The sequence below is a fragment of the Glycine max genome, chromosome 12 (assembly GCF_000004515.6).
Source record: "Glycine max cultivar Williams 82 chromosome 12, Glycine_max_v4.0, whole genome shotgun sequence".
In the NCBI taxonomy this organism is placed as follows: domain Eukaryota; kingdom Viridiplantae; phylum Streptophyta; class Magnoliopsida; order Fabales; family Fabaceae; genus Glycine; species Glycine max.
Genome location: NC_038248.2, coordinates 634,912 through 656,257, shown reverse-complemented (window position 1 = coordinate 656,257; position 21,346 = coordinate 634,912). Strand labels below are relative to the sequence as shown.

At 30.7% G+C, this 21,346-nt stretch overlaps 1 protein-coding gene, 1 long non-coding RNA gene and 1 other non-coding gene across 11 annotated transcripts; 1 reads left to right on the top strand and 2 right to left on the bottom strand.

Annotated features, from left to right (window-relative positions):
• Positions 1-2,234: 2,234 nt before the first annotated feature.
• On the bottom strand, positions 2,235-6,430 carry LOC102669221 (uncharacterized). Of its 6 annotated transcripts, none has more exons than XR_005887525.1 (4): positions 5,531-6,209; positions 3,668-4,912; positions 3,435-3,585; positions 2,235-2,653 (listed from the first exon to the last, which is right to left on the bottom strand). It is a non-coding gene; the product is annotated as an uncharacterized lncRNA (long non-coding RNA). The 6 variants fall into 6 exon arrangements; XR_005887526.1 differs by having other exon boundaries at positions 3,488-3,585; XR_005887527.1 differs by lacking the exon at positions 2,235-2,653 and having other exon boundaries at positions 2,697-3,585; positions 3,668-4,069; positions 4,796-4,912; positions 5,531-6,212.
• MIR5762 (microRNA MIR5762) lies at positions 5,962-6,099 on the bottom strand. Its single transcript, NR_126612.1, has one exon. It is a non-coding gene; the product is annotated as a microRNA MIR5762 (primary transcript).
• A 4,287-nt stretch (positions 6,431-10,717) lies between the features above and the next one.
• On the top strand, positions 10,718-19,136 carry LOC100802243 (uncharacterized). 4 transcript variants are annotated; one of them, XR_001383700.3, is made up of 17 exons: positions 10,718-10,909; positions 11,141-11,218; positions 11,811-11,860; positions 11,980-12,033; positions 12,211-12,263; positions 13,610-13,682; positions 14,033-14,094; positions 14,536-14,604; positions 15,232-15,337; positions 16,039-16,103; positions 16,306-16,406; positions 17,038-17,133; positions 17,778-17,845; positions 18,036-18,081; positions 18,265-18,455; positions 18,519-18,595; positions 18,740-19,136. XR_001383700.3 is itself a non-coding variant. In XM_003539776.5 (16 exons), the coding sequence occupies exons 1-16, from the start codon at positions 10,766-10,768 to the stop codon at positions 18,744-18,746; spliced, it is 1,149 nt and encodes a 382-aa protein (XP_003539824.1). In that variant the 5' UTR covers positions 10,720-10,765; the 3' UTR covers positions 18,747-19,136. The 4 variants fall into 4 exon arrangements, 2 of the variants coding, with proteins under 2 accessions (XP_040863239.1, XP_003539824.1); XR_417006.3 differs by lacking the exon at positions 18,265-18,455 and having other exon boundaries at positions 10,719-10,909; positions 18,519-18,655; XM_003539776.5 differs by lacking the exon at positions 18,265-18,455 and having other exon boundaries at positions 10,720-10,909.
• Positions 19,137-21,346: the final 2,210 nt, after the last annotated feature.

Below are 21,346 nucleotides of genomic sequence, written 5' to 3'. Positions count from 1 at the left end.
ATGTTCTTGGTAGGTTACTGCTAAGTGCTCATCAGCTAGCGTTTCTATCGACAGGTAACTTTTGTGCATCACTAGCTAGTAAGCACAGCTACCCACTTACCCAACTCTTTTACGTTACTATCACTTGTATTAGTCACTTTTGCAGATGTTAGATCAGTAGCGTTTGTTTTGATCGAGTGATTTTTAGTTTTTCATCGATCAAGAAAAATAACCTATAATAGTCTAAACAGAAGCCATAATCTATACTATTAGAAGGGGAAAAAATTGGTGCAAATGCAATTAAACACGCACATATATATATACATATATAGCAGCATTACAAAATACAATGTTTATCGCATAATTAAAAAATCAAAAGGTGAAAGTGACAGCGGCAATCTACATATATAGTTAATTATAACTGAATTATCAAATTTGTGATTGAAATTAATTTAGAAATATAATTAAATAGTTTAAATTAATTTTGTCAAAAGTAATTTTAGTAATATTGTACTCACTACAGAATAGTAATTTTAAAAAAATTGGCTAATAATAAATGAATTATAACATTAACCAAAATTTTGGCTAGTTTCACAGAATAGTAAAATTATCTTATCAAATATAAAATTAAGCTGTGAAGAAAGTCATAATCCAGTAAGCCTCTCAACAGTATGTAATGATGACTGATTCAGTGGTCGTTTTGAACAGAATCCTAATCCTATATATAGTATCAATAGTTGGCTAAAAGAGAAAACAGTATCAACATAATAAACTTTTGTCATGCACTGATGAACTATTTACCACTGTGATTCGCAACTTGTTTGATAAAATCTACACTTACCAATGAAGAGGAAGGACAAAACGCCGAGGAACTTGTTGCGATGCTAAAACCTTCTTTCTCATCGGGGATGCAAAGTTGCAAACTCCCAATTACAACACTTTCAAAAATGGAAAATTATCATATTTGTATGAGTCTAATTTTTGTGAATTGTTAGTATAAAAACTTAATTATGGTAAAACGAGAGTTCAAGTTATATGATTATTTGTATAGGAGACATAAGGTTTGTTTGATGGTGAAAGGAGAAACGAGAAAGCAATAGGTTGCGGATTTGAATTATCTCTAAAAAAAATTAACAAATTAATTACTAATATTTATCAATAAAAAATATGACTATTTGTAATTTGATGAAAATATAGAAATTATTTATATTAGTAATGTAAAGACTATTGAATTATTTTATTCTTATTAGAAAAGGTTTGAAGAATTTGCTTATCAATTTCAATTTTCAAATCTCATAGATTGAATTTTTTTAGCTTAACCCCAAAATAATCAAGAAAAAGAGAGTTTAAGTATGTGATTAACCTTATCTCATCTCTTAATTATTGTATCACACCTTACTGAGTTTATAACAATTTTTTTACAACGATTATATTACAATTAGAACCTATTATCTCATGCATATTCCTCAACATTCCTACTACTACTACCAGTCTTAGTAGTTTTAATTGCAACTTAAAATATTATATTTGAACCGCTAAACACGTAAATGAACCAACATAGGTCTGGATCGAGACCTAGGTAAAACCAATCCTATTTTCATATGAACTTAATGCACTAAATTATACAAGGAGATCAAATTATATTAGTGCAATTTTGATAACTATTACAATATTTTTATAATTTCATATAAAATGTGATTTTTATTAATCTAATCATTGAATTATATCTACATATTACTCAGATCATTCGCGTCAAATTTTGTTAAAATTGAAAAAAAAAACAATTAAATAATTTATATTTTAGTATATTTTGAAATGTTTATATTACGTTGATTTTTTTAATCTATATGAACGAAATAACAAATGATTTTGGATTAATATGAAATTTTATAAATATGATTTATGTGAAAGAAACTTTCAATTCAATGATAAGTTTTAAGAAAATATTATTCAATTAAAAGTTATAAAATAGTGTAATAATTATTAAAGTTACATCCATATTATTTGATCTCTCCTCATATATATATATATATATATATATATATATATATATATATATATATATATATATATATATATTATTTTAATTAAAAATAATACTACCTTATTTTTATTTTATTTATAAAAAATGAATAAAAACCATAAAATCAATAAACAATTAAAATATGTTTTGTTTCTTATATAAACTATTGAAAACAACAAAAAGTAATATTTTATAATTAAAAATGAAAATAAAAATAAATGAGTAAGTAATGTTTTAGATCAAGTCTGGAAATAAAAATAAAAACAAGGCCTCAAATGATTCTCTTAAGTTAACTCTATCCTAGTGAAGTCACTTCTATTAGTTCTATTTAGTATATACCATGTAGCTGTGTTGATAGCAAAAACAAATGACATTTGTACGGAACAGGGAACAAAATCAATCTTTTGTTGCACGTGATGATCACGTGATAAACATGGTGACTGTCTCCGATATACAAGACATCATTTGTTTGTTGTTCCTCCTCATTTCAAAATTTTAAACCACACACTCCTTTCCTTGGCTGAGGGAGCTTCCTGTTGTTTTCCTTCTCTTGGGTTCCAAGCGTTTTTGCCCTTTGACTTGAAGGAACTATTACTAGCTGGTGGCTCTGCTATGTTACCACTTTACAATGATTTGGAAATTGCAAATGACCTGACATTATTACAGCTTGTTAAACATATTTTATTTCAATACAATAATTACCATTCTTATGAGTTATTAGTTTTTATTTTTTAGTTCAATGATCACACTGACCTATAGTTTTAAATTATTAGTTTGTTACATATAATACTAACTGCATCAATTATGCCAACGAATTGTTTTCTACATGCAAAGAGTCGTGCAATCTTAATTATTGTGCAGATTGAAGTAATGCAGATCCTCCAAACCTTCCACATCAAATTCACCTGGCAGTTAAAATAATTGCAGCGCTACCTGACACCGTGAACCATGAACATGACACTCACTCATTTGATGCTGAAAGGACAAAATCAAAATTGACAATTCAAGAACCTTTAGATGGATCTAGGCCTCGTTCTGCATATAACTAAGTCCTAGCTGCCTATATTTTAAATGAATGCATTTTACTTTTACTGTTTGTAGTTGTAAGATTAGAAAAGGACATTGTAACTACTCAACACTGTAAAACTTATTTCAAAGTTACAGCCCGAGGAAATTCAGATGGAAGTATATATTAAAAAAAGAGCAGACATGTAAGTATGGTAAACCTGTTGAAATGGTAAAACCTTGTTATTTGCATCAAAGGTTGGCCATTTCATGATTTGATGAATGAGTTTATCATTTATGAACAACCCTATTCAGAAATAATAACCCGAAAGCCCCAGTTTGTTTCTTACTGTTATACTCAAGCAGAACCAATGCACGAAATTATGGGCCCCAAACTAAAGTGGATGGTGACAGAACTTTCACATACTATTGCGTAATGTCAATAAGCAAGTTTGTGAAGGCTACGAGCCGGACCCCTACCCAAAAAGAGCAACTCAAATGAGCACATTTGTCCTTCTGAGAGCTAGAAAATGATATGAGGAAGTCTCTTTTCAGGTACGAACGATGTCAAACACTCCCTGCAGGGAAAGAAAAAAAAGTATATGTAGAGATAGTACGAAATGGAAATATTTGTATTTCCTTGTCTTAATGTTGCCGTACCAATTCAAAATCTATAAGCTTGTGAAGTCTGCAGTTTGACCAATCACCTCTCTGGCTAGTGGCTAGTGGCCAAAGCCCTCATCAGTGAGGCAGCATAATCCTAAGGCGCCAACTGTATCCAAACGTGAAAAGCTGCATCACCGCAAAGAGTTTCTTGCCTGTAAAGATCATACTCCACGAGGGAGATAATTCAACAAGAAAACTATCTTTCACGGACCCAGTTGCAGTTCTTTACACCTGCCAACTTCATTGGAGCAACATCACGTGCTTCATGCTCTTGAACTCTTGATGCAGTTGCTGCCTCTATCTGGCGCCTGGGACTTTGCGACCATAACTTAGTTTTCCTAATGTGCTCAGTGGCCTTTTACTTGCTAGTCGCTATTCTTCATATATATTCTGTATCTAGTTAAATTCAATGAAGTCATATGGGAGAATATGAGATATCAATCATATCATGATGCAAGTTAGTAATAAACCAAAATTATTGTTTTGTTCTTATCACTTGCCAGAACAAAAAACAACAAGCTGGCTGTTTAGTTTTTTAATCATCTACTCTGCTCCATTTCCAAATTTCCATATTTATCTATCCATGTCTAAACCTAAGTAAAATATCCCTAATGACCAAACTTGACTAAATTGACTTGAAACTCCAGTTAATTGTAAAGGAACTTATAGAACATCATCGCTGGTCCCAATTGCTGAAAGCAGTTCATTCTCCCAGTTCCTCCTCTGTATCTGAACTTCTAATGCTGCAATAGGGGGCATGGGGAAGGGGATTGGAAAGGTTGCAAAACATCACTGTCCAATAATTAACATCTAATAGTTAATCATTAACTTTAAGAATTTATTTTATATACCAAAATGTGTGCAGATGTATTAACTTCCGTACATATGTCGTCCTTGGTTTGGTTTAGTGGAAGAAAATAAATTCCTAAAAGTACAGGACTATGAAATGTTCCCAAACAGCGCAAGCTATTCACATAAATACAGATGCAACAACAACAACAAAAGCCTCATACCACTAGAGATACACAGATCACAAGAAAAATTTAAAATCCTTTTCCCTATTCAAGTCTGATACTAATAGTAACATAGAAAATTCATAGGACTGAGGTTAAAAAAAAATACTTCCTGAGTTCGAACTATGAAGATCTTCAAGAATCTCCTCCACAAATGCCAACACTGAACTTTTCAAAACATTATTTTTCTCTCTGAAATTCTAGACATACTGTTGTGAAATTTTCCCTGCATAGAAAAAAACCACTCAATCATCAAAATTGACATGTGACGTTGCATAAGATAATGTCACTTCCACTCAGGACTAACTTCATTTTAGAATTAGATCCCATAAGGAAGCTATAAGAAGTGAGGACTCAAATAGTATTCGAAGTTGAAAAACATATACAGTTATACACACAATGACAAGTACATAAAGGCACTAATGCACATGTTCTATTATATTAGCCACATAGCAAACACAAAGAAATCAGAACTAACTTCAAAACTATATTTAGTTAGCAATAGGATCATAGAATTGGTCCTCAAACTATATCTTATATTATCTGTAGAAATAACAAAGATCCCACACTTTGAGTGAATGTCTGGGGACAGTTTTTGTGATCCCAATTCCTCAAAGTACCATAAAATAAATGCATGGACATATAGAAATCTTTTGGTCTAACAGTGAGTTCAAAACTGATAATTCTTGCAGTATAGAATTAATTTTTGAGATATGCTGCCGCCCATGAAAAACAATTCCAGCATTTGCTGGCAGAGTTTAAGTTTGACTTTCACGGAAAGCCTAGTACAGAATTAGACTTCAATAACTACATCTGCATCCATATATTGAGAGTTTTTCAATACCGGTTTTCATCCATTTTACTAACGATCTCATCCCGCTTCACTTTAAGACAGCATAACTCCTTCTCCAAGGTACTTACTGAATCCCTGAAATCAGCTATAAATGAATAGAAAGAAAAAAATTGTAATACTGCACATAGGTGGAACAGCAAAAATAAGATCACCAAGCAATAAATTTTTCAAGGAAAATTAGCTAACATAGATCCAACTGCTAAAGATCAAAATTCCCATAAATGAATGCTTTTTTTAAAAAAAGTAACTATAACTGCAAGTCTGCAACATTAATTTCATTAAGAATTTGCTCTTATTTGTGGAAGAAAACATCACCAGAACATAAAAAAAGGATGGAAAATAAGGTTTTTTGAGGAAGGAACAAACAGATTTCATTTTTGGACGAATAAATCTAATCTTAACATAAAACTGCATAGAGTGATTGTTAGACCAGCCAGTTGATTCCTCCTATGATGAAGGGCTGTTACGGTAATTCAAAGAAAATACGGTTCAAACTGATAACAAAACTGATATGCATTACAGCTCTTGATCATAAGAGGATTCAGCTGACTGGTCTAACAGTGACGATTCATGAGTTTGAAAGAAACATAGTATTGGAGTGCAAGTATGAGTAGAAATGGACATGTTGAGTAATACATTAGCCGCAAGGACTCATACACCTAATATCTTTAAGATTTTGAGTTGGATACAATATCAAGTTCACTTACGTAGTTCAATCATGACTCATGACCTAATTTGCCCGCAAGTGTGAGCATAATGTTTCACATGGGATAAAGATGACATGTTGAGCACCATTTAAGTGGCAAGGAGCCAAGGACCCATAGATCTAATGTGATGAGTAAAAATAATTAAAAGTCAAAATTTAAACTTAAACAGGGAGTAAAGAATCAAAAGACTATGTTGCCTTCAATTTTTTTTTTCACGAAGGGGGAAGAGTTAATGGTAATAGTAATAAGACTCAAATTGCCAAACAAATTAATTAACAAAGAGGAAGCAAGCAGGACATGTACAAACTTTTTGCTTTATTAAAAAAGAATTTGTACCATCGGACATGGTCTTCAGCATTAAATATTAGCATAGTAAGTCTAAAAAGAAAATTTCCAGTGATGTCATGATAAAGAAGAAATTGTGTTTGCTTCGCCAAGAAAACTTGTCTTTCAGTGTCTGCAATATTTACATATTTTTTGAATTTGTTATTTTAGTCTATTATAAAATAAAAAGCATATAATTAGTAATTAGTACCAGAAATCCCAAGCCAGTAGTAAACAGAGAAGAAAAGTGAGAAACACTAATCAAAAGTAATTGATCAATTACCGATTAGTTTGGTTTAGGACGTTTGAACATGTAAAATGAGGCTCAGCCTATCGGACTAATATGTGGGCTTTAGAAAGAAGTAGGCCCTCTTACACAGCACATTTAAAAAAATATTTTAAGAAAAATAATTCACGAAAAATTATCATATAAAGGTAGTAATATTTTAAGACAGAGAACATGTACTGCAGAAAAATACTGGAAAAAAAAATCCAATAGGACGAATAATTGCCGCATGCAATAAACAAATTCATGTTGAACCGACGCGGAAACTGAAGGTAAAAAGTATATAGTTTGGATTCACACCATCTTTGATCATACTCATTTTAACTTTTCTACTCTCAATGTTAGATTACTTTGTTTTTTTTTTTTAACCATGTCATGCGTAGAATTTATTGGATTTTGTTGATATAACTGATATTTTTATTAAAATTCTTCCCTCTTAATAATATATTTTTTTCATCCACAAAGTTTAAATTCAAGATTTTATTTAAGAAAATTGAATGTAACATCATTCAAATCAATTAATCATCCATCACATTGTTTTATTCCCAGGCGTAATATTACCTGCATCACATTTTAGAAGATAGAAAAATTGAAAGGAAACCACCGTTCCTATAACTAAACTAGAATGAAGCTTTTTGTGCATTGAGAATGTCCATATGTCATATGTAGGGGATAGAAAAATATTAAAATATAAATGAGTTAAAAAAAATGAGGTGAAAAAATATATAAATATGTTAATAAAAAAAAGTTTATGTCCATTAGCACATCTCGAATGGGAGTGCCTTGCACGGTTCTTACTTCTCGACATGAAGAAGAGAGAATGATACGGGGGAGACGTTTCCAAAACGAAAAGCAAAAGGAAGAAAAACCATACTTATTTATTGACCCAAAGAAAAACTTGAAGTGAGAAGTTGAACTTTATCAATTATCATGTCGTTGATGTAGATAATAAAAATGAAAATAAAAACTAGTCAAGGCGTAACATTTTTTTTGCTGTTTTGTTTTTTTTTTACTTATTATTTAAAATTTAATACAAATTAATTATGTATTAAGTTAAATAAAATATAAAGATATATAGTCTTATCATTTTTTAGAATATTTTTAAATTTATTTCGATTTAAAAATAAAAATAATGTAAAATAAAAAGAAAATGAAAAGTTATGTTGGAAAATACTTCCATTCCATAGAAATGTTACATTAATTCCTAACTCATTTTCAGGAATAATTTTGTAAAAGTTAAAAGAAACACGCTTTTAAAATTCTTAAATCTTATGTGATTAAAAGTAAAATAAGAATTTATAGATAAACTTTCTATTAAAGATATTCTAACTTTTATTCATTTGGTGATATGTATCAAAATTTGAGAGATGTAGCGTGTCATGTGAGCTTTTGTCACGTTATTTAACATTAATACTATTAGTATGAAAAAATGATAGATCGAATAATTTAATTTAATAACAACACTTTTAAAAAAATAAAATATATCTTTTTAATTTGTTAATCACTATTTTTTTTTTTGAAGAACTTGATTGGATGCATTTAATAGATTTTTTTTTCTCTTAATAACAATTATTTTTCATTCAGAAAGTTAAAACTTGAAATCTAATTAAAAATTCGAACTCAATCCTAGCTGAACTAATGGACCTAATGAGAAAAATATATATTTGGTCAATTGTTTTAAGAGAAGTAAAGAGTAGGGTGGCAAAGAAAAAGGCATAGCATGTGCAAGTTGTTGGGTGATGGATGGCAGTGGTCCTTTTGGTGATAGCACCAATACTTTGGATTTCAGTAAAAGGCATAAAAAATTGAGACGAAGCGTTATCTTCGTCGACAAATTCCATGGTATATTTGGTCATTTCATGTATCAAGTGTTATCGGGGATTATGCTCTCCAATTACTTGCATTGCATTTTGTGTTCAACAACACTATTTCAATTGTTGCAGTCATTCTGGACTTTGATTCATAGGGAATAAGATTCCTGCAAGATTAGCTCCAAATTTGGTACCTTTTTAATGAATTCATATATTATACCAAAAACTAAAAAATCAATGCTTGTTGATTGTAATTTTGTATGTTATTATGTTTTTTTTAATTATTATTAATGTAAAATGTTTATCAATTTTAATAATAATTAATCTTTGTTGAGAATTTAATAAATATAATTCAGCTAATAGTATACGTTGAACGTGTTAAAAAAGACCTTTGTTGTTAATAAAAAGTCTTCCCCAAAACCTAATTCTTACTTTAATATAATGTCTGCTCAATCTAACTGGACCAATGATGTGTTGGTGCGTATGACCATTAGAGAATGAGGTTAAGGAATAGATAGACATGTAATTTTTTTCTCAAAAAATTTATTCACTCAGTTTTAAAAAATCAAGTTTCCTTTTATCACACAAAATTAAAATCCTTAACTTTTTAGGATATTTAAAAAAAACGTATTTAAACCCAAATTTCATTTTGAAAGATAAAAAAGTCTAAAAAAAACTTAAATAATCCTTTGGTCTCTATAAAACAGGAGTGTTTTTTATTTTAATTATTTTAAAAGTTTTTTTAAATTTCTTTAAAGATTTAAATTTTTTAATTTTAGTCTTAACCATCAAGCAACAATATTAATTGTTTTTTTATCTTTAACACTTTTTTTGTCCAAAATAAATTAGTGAATTTTATGTTTGCTTTTGATAAAAAAAAAATTCATTTGTTATGAATCCCTTTGAAAAAATTAATGACAAATGGAAAAAAAATTTATCAAAAAACATACATAAAATTTGTTAATTAAAATTTGTTAATTTATCAGGAATTAAGAAAAAATATCAAGGACCAAAAATAAAATTATTGTTTTATTAAAAGCTAAATACAAAGAAATTTTTTTATCAAAAAATAAATACAAAATTCGATTATTTATTAGGAATCAAAAATATATTTTAGTCTATTATTATAAATTGTATTTTTTAATTTCTTATCAACTAATTTGACTTCATATTTATCTCACTTTCTTGTTCCTATGATGGAAATTTACCCTTTTGAGTAACTACCTCTCCCCACTTCATTACTAGTATTTCATATTCCTTTTTTGAAAATTTTATTTTTGAATTTTTTTAATTAAGTATCTTTGTTTTTTAAATTACTATGCGTCAATTGAACATGTTCACGAGAACATCACCAACTGTGTGAATTAAGTGATACGGTGTTGTGGCTTCACAAGAAGATCCAAGTTTGAATTCTAGGTAGGTAATTAGAGAAGATCTTTATAGCTCCTAATCATATTTGGCTTGAACAATATTTCCTCCAATGAATATCTATGACTAAATCAACTACTTTGCAAGAAACATAAAATACTACCTATGATTATACCTAGCTTCTCATTTTTCAATTTATTCTTTAAACAAATTACATTTGCACTCTATGACTTTTCTTCAAATTACATATAAATTAATAATTGTTTCTATTCTTATCCGTAGATTCTTTTATGTTTTAAAATATTACACTAATAGTCATCCATATGATATAATAACACTCTTGAAAACATTACATTAATATCATTTATATATCACACTAATACTCCCAAAAAAGAGATTCGTGTAATGGTTAAAAAAAACGTACCTGGTTAAAAAAAAACACTTGTATAATTTCATGACATTTCATAAATAATAAATGTAATTTATTTTTATTTCTAAACTATTTTTTAACAAGGTATTGGTAGTTTACTACTTTGCTTAATAGCTTAGTCTTCTTTGTTTTTATTCCCACATTACAAAAAAAAAAAAAAAATTTACGAGTCTAGCTTAGTTTGTTGAAGTGCATTATAAATTTATTAAATTCATTAATATTTATCTACAGATATTTTTTTATTTGAAATTTTTTATTATGGCACGATCCCTTGAGAACAAAAGCGAGTGAGTGAGTCTCATGGGCATGCAGACGCTGACCCTCTTTGGCTCCCCCCACCCTATTTCTCAAAACGCTGTCGTTCCCCGCCACGCCATGTCCCGCTCCTCCGAAACCTCCTTTCCCACCCTCACTACTATCTCCATCTCTTTCTCTCAACTCCAAGTATTTCCTTCTCTCACTGTTCTGCGTTTGCGTTTTCCATATTCTTAGTTACTGAAAACAACGCTCAAGTTGCTTTTTATTTTTAAAAATTACTATCTTTCGTGTTACATGTGTTTGATCCTCTGTTTTGTGTAATGCCTGGTTTGATGACGGCTTTGTCTTTGTTTGTGGCCAGTGTCTTGTGTGTGTTTGATTTTTGATCCGGTTCTTCCTCTTATTTCGTTGTGACAGGATAAGAACGCCGACTTGTCATTCAAGATTGAAGAAGGCTTTGGACCCAATGGATTGGGGATTCTATCCGTCACTGATGTATGTGCATACTGTTGCACTTGCTTTTTTTTATTTTATTTATTTCAAATATTCATGAATTAAATGCTTCTTCTATTGGGGGGTGAGGGTGGGATAGAATAATTACCATTCATTGATTTTATAAGTTTCTGTTATTGTTGATGCTGTTTGGATATAGAGTTGAACCAAGTGTGTCAAGTTTATAAACTTAAACAATGAAAACAAGAGTTAAACTGAAGACTGTGTCTGTAGTAGTACAAGTTACCAACTATCGAAGGTTTTGTTGAATCTCAATGGCTCAATGTAATGGCCTCAATGGTCTTTTTAATTTATCTATCAAGTCCGTGTGATCGGGATTTTTGTCCAGGCTGTCAGGCTTCAGTCAAAACGTTTTCTGCTTTAGGGGAGAGATTCTCCGTTGGAACGAAACGAACCCCCTGTTAGTTTATATTATGGTTTCTTCTGTGGAAAATCGGGGCATGGAGTTATGTTATGCCTTTTTTTTTTTTGTGATAAATGATATATTCTTTGGAGCTGGCAATTCCTGTGTGTTGATTTTCTGGCTGCATTATAATTTGTGCTGTCGTGATTATTTTATTGGAACTAATTACAGGTTCCAGGATACTCTTCATTGCGCAGAAATCTATTGCATCTTGCACCAAGGTATGTGCTTTGAGATGGTATTTCGGCATATATTCCTGGTGCATTAGTTTTAAATCATCAAAGGATACCACTTGAAGCTGATATTTGTTGACAATATCATATTCCTGTCCTCTCACCAGATTGGCAAATCTTCCCAAAGAAGTGAAGGAGGATCTTGAAGATCCTCATAGTAGGTAACTTACCTGTATTTAAGATTCTTAATACTTAAAATTTTCACTTTACATCATATTCTACTTCATTCATTGTCCATACATACTGTTTTCTTTTGCCATTAGTCTAAATACCTATGTTTTGTAGCTTTCTACAGTGGCAAATAACTTATGTTGCTTCTATCTACCCTGAATTCATAGGTATAATTTTGGTTGGAGTCATGGGAAAGAGAAACTTGAATCTGGGAAGCCAGGTAACTCTTTCTTCTATAGTGATTTTTTTTTTTATTGTTTCTCTTTGAAGCCTTAAATTTTTTATGAATTAAATTTTGCTTATGCCTTATGGCTTCTTTCTCTGATGTTTCAACCCATTGCTATTCAATGTGCGTTCTATTTTTGATATGCATAGTTAATTGAAAAATTTGCTGCATTTTAACTTGTATGTCCCATTTTTTTTGGTATTTTGGTTATTCTGTTTATAAATGTTTTGGTTCTAATAATTTTCCTGTGATGATTTTTTTTCTGTCCACACAAAATAAGGAACACTCTTGGCTATTATATGCTTCAAAATGATTTTGAGGAAGATGGCTATTTTTTAGGAAAATCCTTATTGAGAAATATCAAATAGTGTATTTTTTTGAGTTTAAGTTGTAAAGAAACTTGTAAAACATAGATACATAGTAAACATGCATGGGTTGTAATTACTTAGAGTTATGTGAATTGTGATACATAGCTAAGACAACTTTTTGTCTGAGTATTTACAGAATAACACACATATATAGATACATTTATATGCACAATGAATTCTAAGGTAAAGGCATATTTAGTTCCACACAATGCACTTGTAAGATAAAAGCTGCAGTGTGCTTTTTTTTTTTTTTTTGGAATACTTTACCTTGTTACATGACATTTGGAAAATGAACATTGTGTTTGGAATGAAATCCAATCTGAGCCTTGATGCTTGGGACAAACCCATGCTGGAAGGCCAAGAGAAGGTAAATGGTTATGAATTCCATTCCAGCCTACTCTTTTATCTTAGATGAAAAACTAGGCAACAAATTTCTGGTTGATACTTTGATGTTGAGCACTTGTGCTTTATTCAGCACAAAATTGTTTTGTATGGAGACCAGATTTTGTTACAAATCAGATGCTTTGAATGAGACTCCGACACAGATTCGTCCAAGTTATTGCTATAATAACTGTGCCCAATTGGAGAGATTGTTATATTGCTTTCTGGAATCCGGGCTGGGTGATTAAAATTTGAAATATTATTTGATCATTTCACAAGTAATTTCTGCTTTCCTTGGTATGGGTTACAACATCAAAAAGAAAGGAAGTGATGCTCTGGAAGTGACTTTCTGTCAAAAGAAAGTAATGGTTTTTGTGTTAAAAATCTTCATAAAATTAAATCTGATCTGTAACTCTAGATAATAACTTCAACTATATTCTATTTCCTATATTATTTAATTTTTATATGCGAATTTGAGAATTCTAGTACTGTCCCTTGTTGCATGCATGCCTTTTAGAAAATCAGTAAGTTATTTACATTATTAAGTATTTTTTTAATAAATTCTTATCTACTTTTTTTTCCTGAGTGCAGATATTTTAAAAGGATCTTTCTATGCCAATCCCATACTTGATACACCTACAACAGAGGCTTCTTTGATACAACGGTAAAAATAGATGAAAACACGTCATAAAATTTTCAATTTTTTTCTTTATGTAGGTGTTTCTTTATTTTCTGTGAATGATATGAAGCAACTTTTTCTTTGTCATAATTCAATTATTATTCTTTTAGATATATGGCATTCACACAATTTATCACAGAATAATACCGAGTTATCACCTCAGTCAACTAGTCTTTTTTTCTCATCATATAAAATAATATAGTTTGATGCCTGTTTAAGCCTTATGTAATTTTTTATCTGTCATGTCATCCTCTTCTTTAATGACATTTATATTATATTGTGTAGTCCTGTGTCTATGATCATATGTATTTCCTTGGATTTTCTGTTTTCTGCAGGTATCCATCATATTGCAGATCAAACATATGGCCTAGAAACGCTTTACCAGAACTTGAAGTGGGTATGCCCTGAAGCCTGAACTGGTTTTGCATTTGCTTGGTTTGTTAATCTTATTTGTGGCTATATATATTGCTGTTTATAGGTATTTTTATTCTGTGGTTTTACATGAATTATCGTTAGATTATTATTGTAGATGAGTGGTTACTTGTTTACCATTTTGAGCATCATCAACCAGTTCAAGCTGAGTGGTTAAATGTTCCTAACTTGAAATATTTTTATTAATAATTTTCTTTTGTGTAATTTCTTATAAGTTTTTTTAATCCTTTCTGGATAAATGATTAATGCATTTTGAACTTAAAATTAGAAGGTTAAGAGCATGATATTCATACCTCTTCCAAATGATGATAGCATTAGATGGCACTAATAACTTGTCTTGGTTTATTTTTTCTAGATGGTACAATGATTTGCTACAATTCACCGTATATTTATCTTTGATGTGTAGCTTTCAAAGCACTTGGGAAACTGATATTTGACATTGGATTGATGTTGGCATATCACTGCGATCAATATGGTAAGACAGCAATTGATATTTAATTTGGCTTTAGACAAAGGCATCTTGAAATGCCTATGGTGTTCTCCTAGATTTCTATTTCATACGAATTGTTTCCTGTGGGAAGTCAGACTACTTTTCAAGTAAAGATTTCTTCACTAGTTGAAGTGACATTTCTTATAATATTGAAGCTCTTATTCTCTTAATGGTTTTATGTGGAATAGGAATAATAATCTGGTCTAGAGATTCTATCTTGAAATAAAAACACATGATTTCATTCTTACCCCCCTGATATCTGATGAAATTGTTTTAAAAGATATAATACTGTATTGGCAACAGTAATAAGTTACCTAAAAATGATTTGTATTCCCTTTTTCCCCTTTCACATTGCTCTATATGCTAGAAGTCATCCTTAAATTCTGTAAGGTTGGTTGGCAAAATTTCTGATTTTATATTTGTGCCTGTATCAAGTTAAGGCCTTAGGCCACTAGTGTGAGTGTCAATACACTCATTCTTAGGTGGCATGGCAATTGCCACTCTCTCATGCCTTTTGTTTATAACCAAGTTCTTTTACCTATTGTACTTTTTTTTTTCGTTTCTATTGCTGTCCTAAGTCCTAACTTTTGTCTCACTCAAACAACTTTTCAGTATCCAAAGGGATGAAAATTCACAAGGATGAAGGTCTGGAATCAATACTTCATCGCTCCCGCTGTCATAAAGGACGTTTGCTATATTATTTTCCTTCACAACAGGGGTAAGTTTGTTATAAATTGTCTCCTTGCTTGTTATAAGATTTCTTTGTCATAAATAAAGGATGTTTCCTATATTATTTTTTTCCCTAATTTTTAAAATTAAGACAATAATATGTATTGAATTTTTTTAATTTTAATATTGTAATTAGAAGATGATTTTAAGATTTGAAAAGTATCTGAACTTGAATATTTTTCTTATATATAACTGTATCAATTACCGAAACCCCTCATGAATCCTACTGGCTATTATCTTGGTCTTTTATCATTATTTTAGTTTAAACAATGATTTTAGGTGGCCTAGTGGAGGGTTGAACCTCTAATAAATTATACCATGCACAACTCTTGAAAAGACTTTTATAGGGGATATTTGATGTACAAGCTTGATGGCTAGTGTAAACATTTTCTATACATATAAGTCGTGAAGGAGATTGAACGTGATGCTAGTGGAGGAACACTTATATTTTGATGGTTGTTTAAAAGGCATTACATTTGTTCCTATGGATGTCTTTACTTCTGGACTAGGTTATAGCTTGGAATCATAAAGCTTTTCACCCCCCCTTCCCCAATTCAAAATGCTGTTTAGAGTATTTTCTAGTCTTGAGTTTAATATAATTATATATACTTGAATACCACAAACATTTCTAGTTGTCCTTTTGTGCCTGCATGAATATATATATTAACAGTTACAAATGATGTTTAACAGAGTCCCAGATGGCAACTCTTTGTCTTCTTGGTGTGGATGGCATACTGACCACGGTTCACTGACAGGTTGTTATTATATATATATATATATATATTGTTATAGGATATGGGCTGTGCGTTCATATATTTTCACTCAGTGTAATATAAACTTCCTAGTTAACTTAATTAGAGAAGTCCATGGATATTAAGAACATAAACTATTGCCAAGAGTTACAATATTATAGTTCTTCAGATGCCATCATTTGCTTAATTTCAATTCAATCTGTAGGTCTGACTTGCAGTATGTTTACGAGAGATGGTGTAGAAATTGCTTGCCCTGATAGTGCTGCTGGCCTCTATATTCGAACAAGAAATAATCAAATTGTCAAAGTATGCTTTCTTTTTTCTATAATTACAAGTAACATTGGATATATAAATGATAATTTTTTTTACATAATTAAAACATTAAAATCTGTTCTTGGGTCATCTTTCTTTCAATGTGAAGAACCTATCCTTTGGCTGGTAAATGTTAGTAAAATGTGTAATCTTGGACTGCAAATTTTTTGTGAAGTGGATGCAGAAACTTTATATCAATCTGCTCTGGACGATACATTTTAGATAGGGAAATGCCTGTAACACTCTTTGACCAACTCTTTAATGAGGAGTACAAGTTTCTCACATGAATTTCATCCAATAATGGCATGTTCAAAAGAGTATGCTGTTAGCATTCAATCTTTTAGATACGTCATAATATTTTCTTCGGTAGATAATTATGCCAATTCAAATGACAGCATTGAGGATTAACAAGTTTAAGATACATGAGCTGCTAGAAATATTCCTTAACTAAAAACCATAAAATTATTTCATGGATCTTTTTCTTCTGAAAAATGGTGTTGGGTTGCATGCATTTTGAGGGTTTAAAATTGTAAAACCTGACATGCCTCTATGGTTGCAAATATGAAGCTTAGAATTTTTGTGAATTAGTACAATGCATTTACTCATTGTTTATTCTATATTATAGGTTGTCTATGGAAAAGATGATATAGCATATCAAATTGGTGAAACCACTGAAATACTTTCTGGAGGTTATCTTTGTGCAACACCTCATTGTGTTCAGGTAATTTAAAAATTGCAATTACATGCATAATGTTATCGCCCCTATTTTGTTTTGTAGCATATGTGATGGTCTTCCTGTTGACACAATTGTTTTATGTATTCCCTCTTCTGTCTTTATATACTTTACATCATTGGTTGGTTGTACGCATGCTAATTGTTGATGTCATAATTATATCTCTCATCTTGCTTTTCTTCTATAGTCATTGGCAATTTTCTTATTAGGATGCTTTATAAAGTTCATTTTTTATTGTGTTATTATTATTTTTCCCATTTATTTACAAGGGTTGGGAAATGGGATGCTAGTACCTGGTGGTTTCAATAAAAGATGACATTGCAAAGTTTGCCTGGAGACCTACTCAATCATACATAGATAGGTGCCTAATGCCTATGTTGTGACAAAATTGTAGTATTAAGTTTGATATGTCAAATATTTATTTATTTATAGATAAATTATTAAACAAATGTTTCCGGTAATGTTCACCATATATTGGACATATAGTACCATTCCGTGTCCCTCAGATTGCAGCCTGATCTGGTCTAGATATTCCAAATGCAATTTCTTTAACTGTCAAGTGTTCCTTTTTCTTTTTTTGGTTTCTACTAGTAGTTCTTTGTGATAAAATATGAATGCTATGATACTTGTAGGCTCCTAAGGGGGAGGAGTCCTCTGGTATTGAGCGCTCGACATTTGCGTTATTCATGCAGCCTGACTGGTATGTTCTCTAAGCCTGAGCAATAATGTTAGACTGTTCTGTTGCTTAAATTATGTTTGGAGCTATCAGCTATCTTCAATAGTAGAATACAAGTTAGCATGCTAACATGCTAGAACATTGGAGAGATCTGAGGTCAATGATGAATCTGAGCTCAATTCTATAATAGTGTGTCAATAATTATGCTTTTCAGGGATGAAAAGCTCAATTTTCCCGAGGAAGTTCACATTCATAAAGAGGTATGTATTCTTTGAGGTCATGACTATTCTTCACATTCAGCATGAAACAAGACACCATATGAGATTTGAATTAGTAAAAGATGACATTGAAAAACAAAGAAAGAAATAAAAGAAAAGAAAAGAAAAGAAAAGGAGTGGCTTTGCAGTATATCATCTGTGACATGCAAGGCAATAACATTTCAGGTTCCACCCAATAAGTAGGTTTTTTCTACATAACCTCTGAATTTACTGGATGGTGGGACCGGAGAATATTTCATGTTTAACAACTACAATCCATCTCACCTTGAAATCTGTGAACCTAGCATTCTGCATGGTATTATGTCGGCATCTAGATGATACGGCCCGAACCTGCTGCCTCCTTGGTATTAAAAGAGGTAAGCCGCATTTCTAAAGTCAAGAACGGGCTTATGGGCTGAACTTTTATCATTTTTTTCCAGCTTATTCCATCAAATGCTGCCCTTACTTTTGGAGAGTATTCAGAGATGCTGCTCGACAAATATTACCACCAAAAACAGTAATGTTTACATCTTAGCCATTGGTGTTGATTGTTAATCAAACTCGATCTACTTTTTTGGTATTTGTTTTAGCTTCACATCAATCTGCTTCATTTTGTTCTGGTTCTCTGACGGTGATTTGATAAACCGTTCCTTTTTTGCAGGAACTAACTTGTTACTTCTCTGCCAACAAGCATAACTGGTTGAAGAGACTTAGCTTGTTAATTCATGAGACTAAAATAAAATTGTGTGAATGTGTAGTCGCTATTGGATAATAGCAAAAGAAAAGGATAACTGGGTAAGGTTACAAGTGTAACTGGTTGAAGAGACTTAGCCTGTTAATTCACGGGTAAATGTGTAGTCGCTATTGGGTAATAGCAAAAGAAAAAGAAAATTCTTATAGATTACGTGGAATAGCAACATGATTCCCCGGGGACAGAAATATAGCCCATTTAATTTAGTTAACAGGATATTAACTCATGGGATGGAATGAAAGTTACTGTACAATCCAATACTTATGTTCTTTTTCTTTAATGGGAAGTAAAGCAATGATATCGCCTACTTGTGATGGATTTAAGCGTCGAGTTTAAAGTAGAAAGTACATAGTGTTTTAGTGTTATCACATCATGAGCCTTAAACCTATTAAGCATAACACCATTAAAAAGGTTGATTACTTTTCTAAGATGTGGACATGCTAACAAATGCATTGAATTCTATGCTATCTCAGAGAAAAAGTTGTTCGACCAAACATACGAGACATATAACATGAATCCGCAGGCAAACACAGACAGATAGATCAAATTAAACAAACAAAATATATGATTTAGATCATTTTATATAGTTTTAGGTTACTTAATTTAACATAAAAAAGATAGCTATTATTTAATTCATGAGTTTTTTCCTTTGCAAAACCAAACAAAATCCGATGTCTCTTTCACCAACTAACATAACAAGAAAATGCCCACCTAATGAGATAGTAAATGCTTCGGGCGGTCGGCCTAGTGGACAGTCGTCATTGTGGAATTTAATCTGGGTAACCTCTAGAAGACTAAATAAAGTTATGAGGTTAAATAAAAAATAAGGGTGACAGGGAAGAAATAACTGATAATATAAAAGTAGTGGTTTCATTCAAAATATATATAAGAATAGTGGGACAGTTATCGTATTTTAAAAGAGAATAATGGTAGTTTAACAAATAAAAAAAAGTAAAAGTTTAAAATGTGATTTAAGGATAAAATTGTCTAAATGAATAGTGTATATCATAGGTATTGCTTTTATTATTAGTGTAGATGATATTTATGATTCTGTAACTTTTAATATAAATTCTAAAATTTATTTTCATTAGTGCGTAACTTCTAACAAAAAGTTTGCATTTTTTCTGTTATTAAAAATTAACTACAATGTTACCAATCAATAAAAAAATTTTTTTTTTGGTTAACAGTTACAAATTCATTAAAAAAATAAAGCCTATATTAAAATAACAAATTTCTAAGAGAAATTGTATTTATTTAATAAATTTTGTATAACTTTTTTATGCACATCTAGAAAGGGGAGAGAAAAATGTAGGATAAAATTATTGATGAAATATAAATAAATTAAAAAATATTATAAATTTCTTTATAAAATATAATGAATCAATCGATAAAAATAGTTGTTTTTTCGATAATTTATTGATAAAGATGATTGTGTACTTTGGTAATTCATTGTCGAAACGACTCCACATGATTTTTCTATCATCGTGGAGAGTTTAACAATTTTAAACGAATGATTCTACACATTCTAGAATTACAAAACCAAAATAGAGTTTAACAGTATTACGTTCAACAATTTTATTCTTAACACCATTATAAGTTTTTGTTTTAAACAGAGTAGAAATTAAAATAAAATATATTTCAGCTTCAGAGTTTCAATCCTCAACCAAGGCCGATTGAGCATAAATCACTTGACTTTAAAATCAAAATTAGTTTTATTCAAAATCTGCTTTTATAAATACTTATACAAACAAGTAAATTAAACTACACCAGGTTTTCAATTTTACAAGAGACTTAATATTTGATGTTCTATGATAGAGTTGTACGGATAGCCATGTTAAAGCTTAATTTCCTCTCTTAAGACATGCTCGTAAAATTGCAAGATTATAAGTAAATAAGAAGGGAAGTATCCAAGATGCAGCTATAGAAACTAATAAGTTGCGAAAAAGATAGAAATTGAGTGAGCACAACTTATTATTATGGCAATATTTAATGTTTTTTGTACTTAAATCTTTTGGATGCCGACTTCTTGGCACACCTGGTGCTTTGCTGGTATACCACTGCATCAATAAAATTATTTGCTTGTAAAAAATGTTAGTATTTAGTTTTCCATTTGCATGCATTCTAAAACATGTAAATATATTTAATATTTTTGAGTAAATGGTATACTTAGAAAAACAAGTACCCATTCTTAATTATATGGAGATGGAAGAATTAATGAAAGGGTTTATTTGGGGTAATAGAATACTACTATACAGTATAGTAAGATGGGTGGAGAAAGTAAAATTGTATGAGGTTTTTGAATGGAAAAAAGATGGGGACAGAAGCAGAAGGGTTGATGGGTGACTAGGCATATTCAATAATTCAATCTTATCTGGAATAAACTAGCCGACATGTTATTTTCTGCCGCCAAAGTGACCAGTGGCCACAAACTACATTTGCATCTGATAGTTGCTACAGTCAAACATTTTATTTCCTGTTGAGAAAAACGTGATTGGATAAGGACAATAAATGCCACCT

Excerpts from the sequence above, each read along its gene's own strand:
- LOC100802243 (XM_003539776.5), top strand. The coding sequence starts at position 10,766 with ATGGGCATGCAGACGCTGACCCTCTTTGGCTCCCCCCACCCTATTTCT. Across the intron at positions 13,683-14,032 it reads GAGGCTTCTTTGATACAACG|GTATCCATCATATTGCAGAT; the intron begins GTAAAAATAGAT and ends TGTTTTCTGCAG. Across the intron at positions 18,082-18,518 it reads AAGTTCACATTCATAAAGAG|CTTATTCCATCAAATGCTGC; the intron begins GTATGTATTCTT and ends ATTTTTTTCCAG.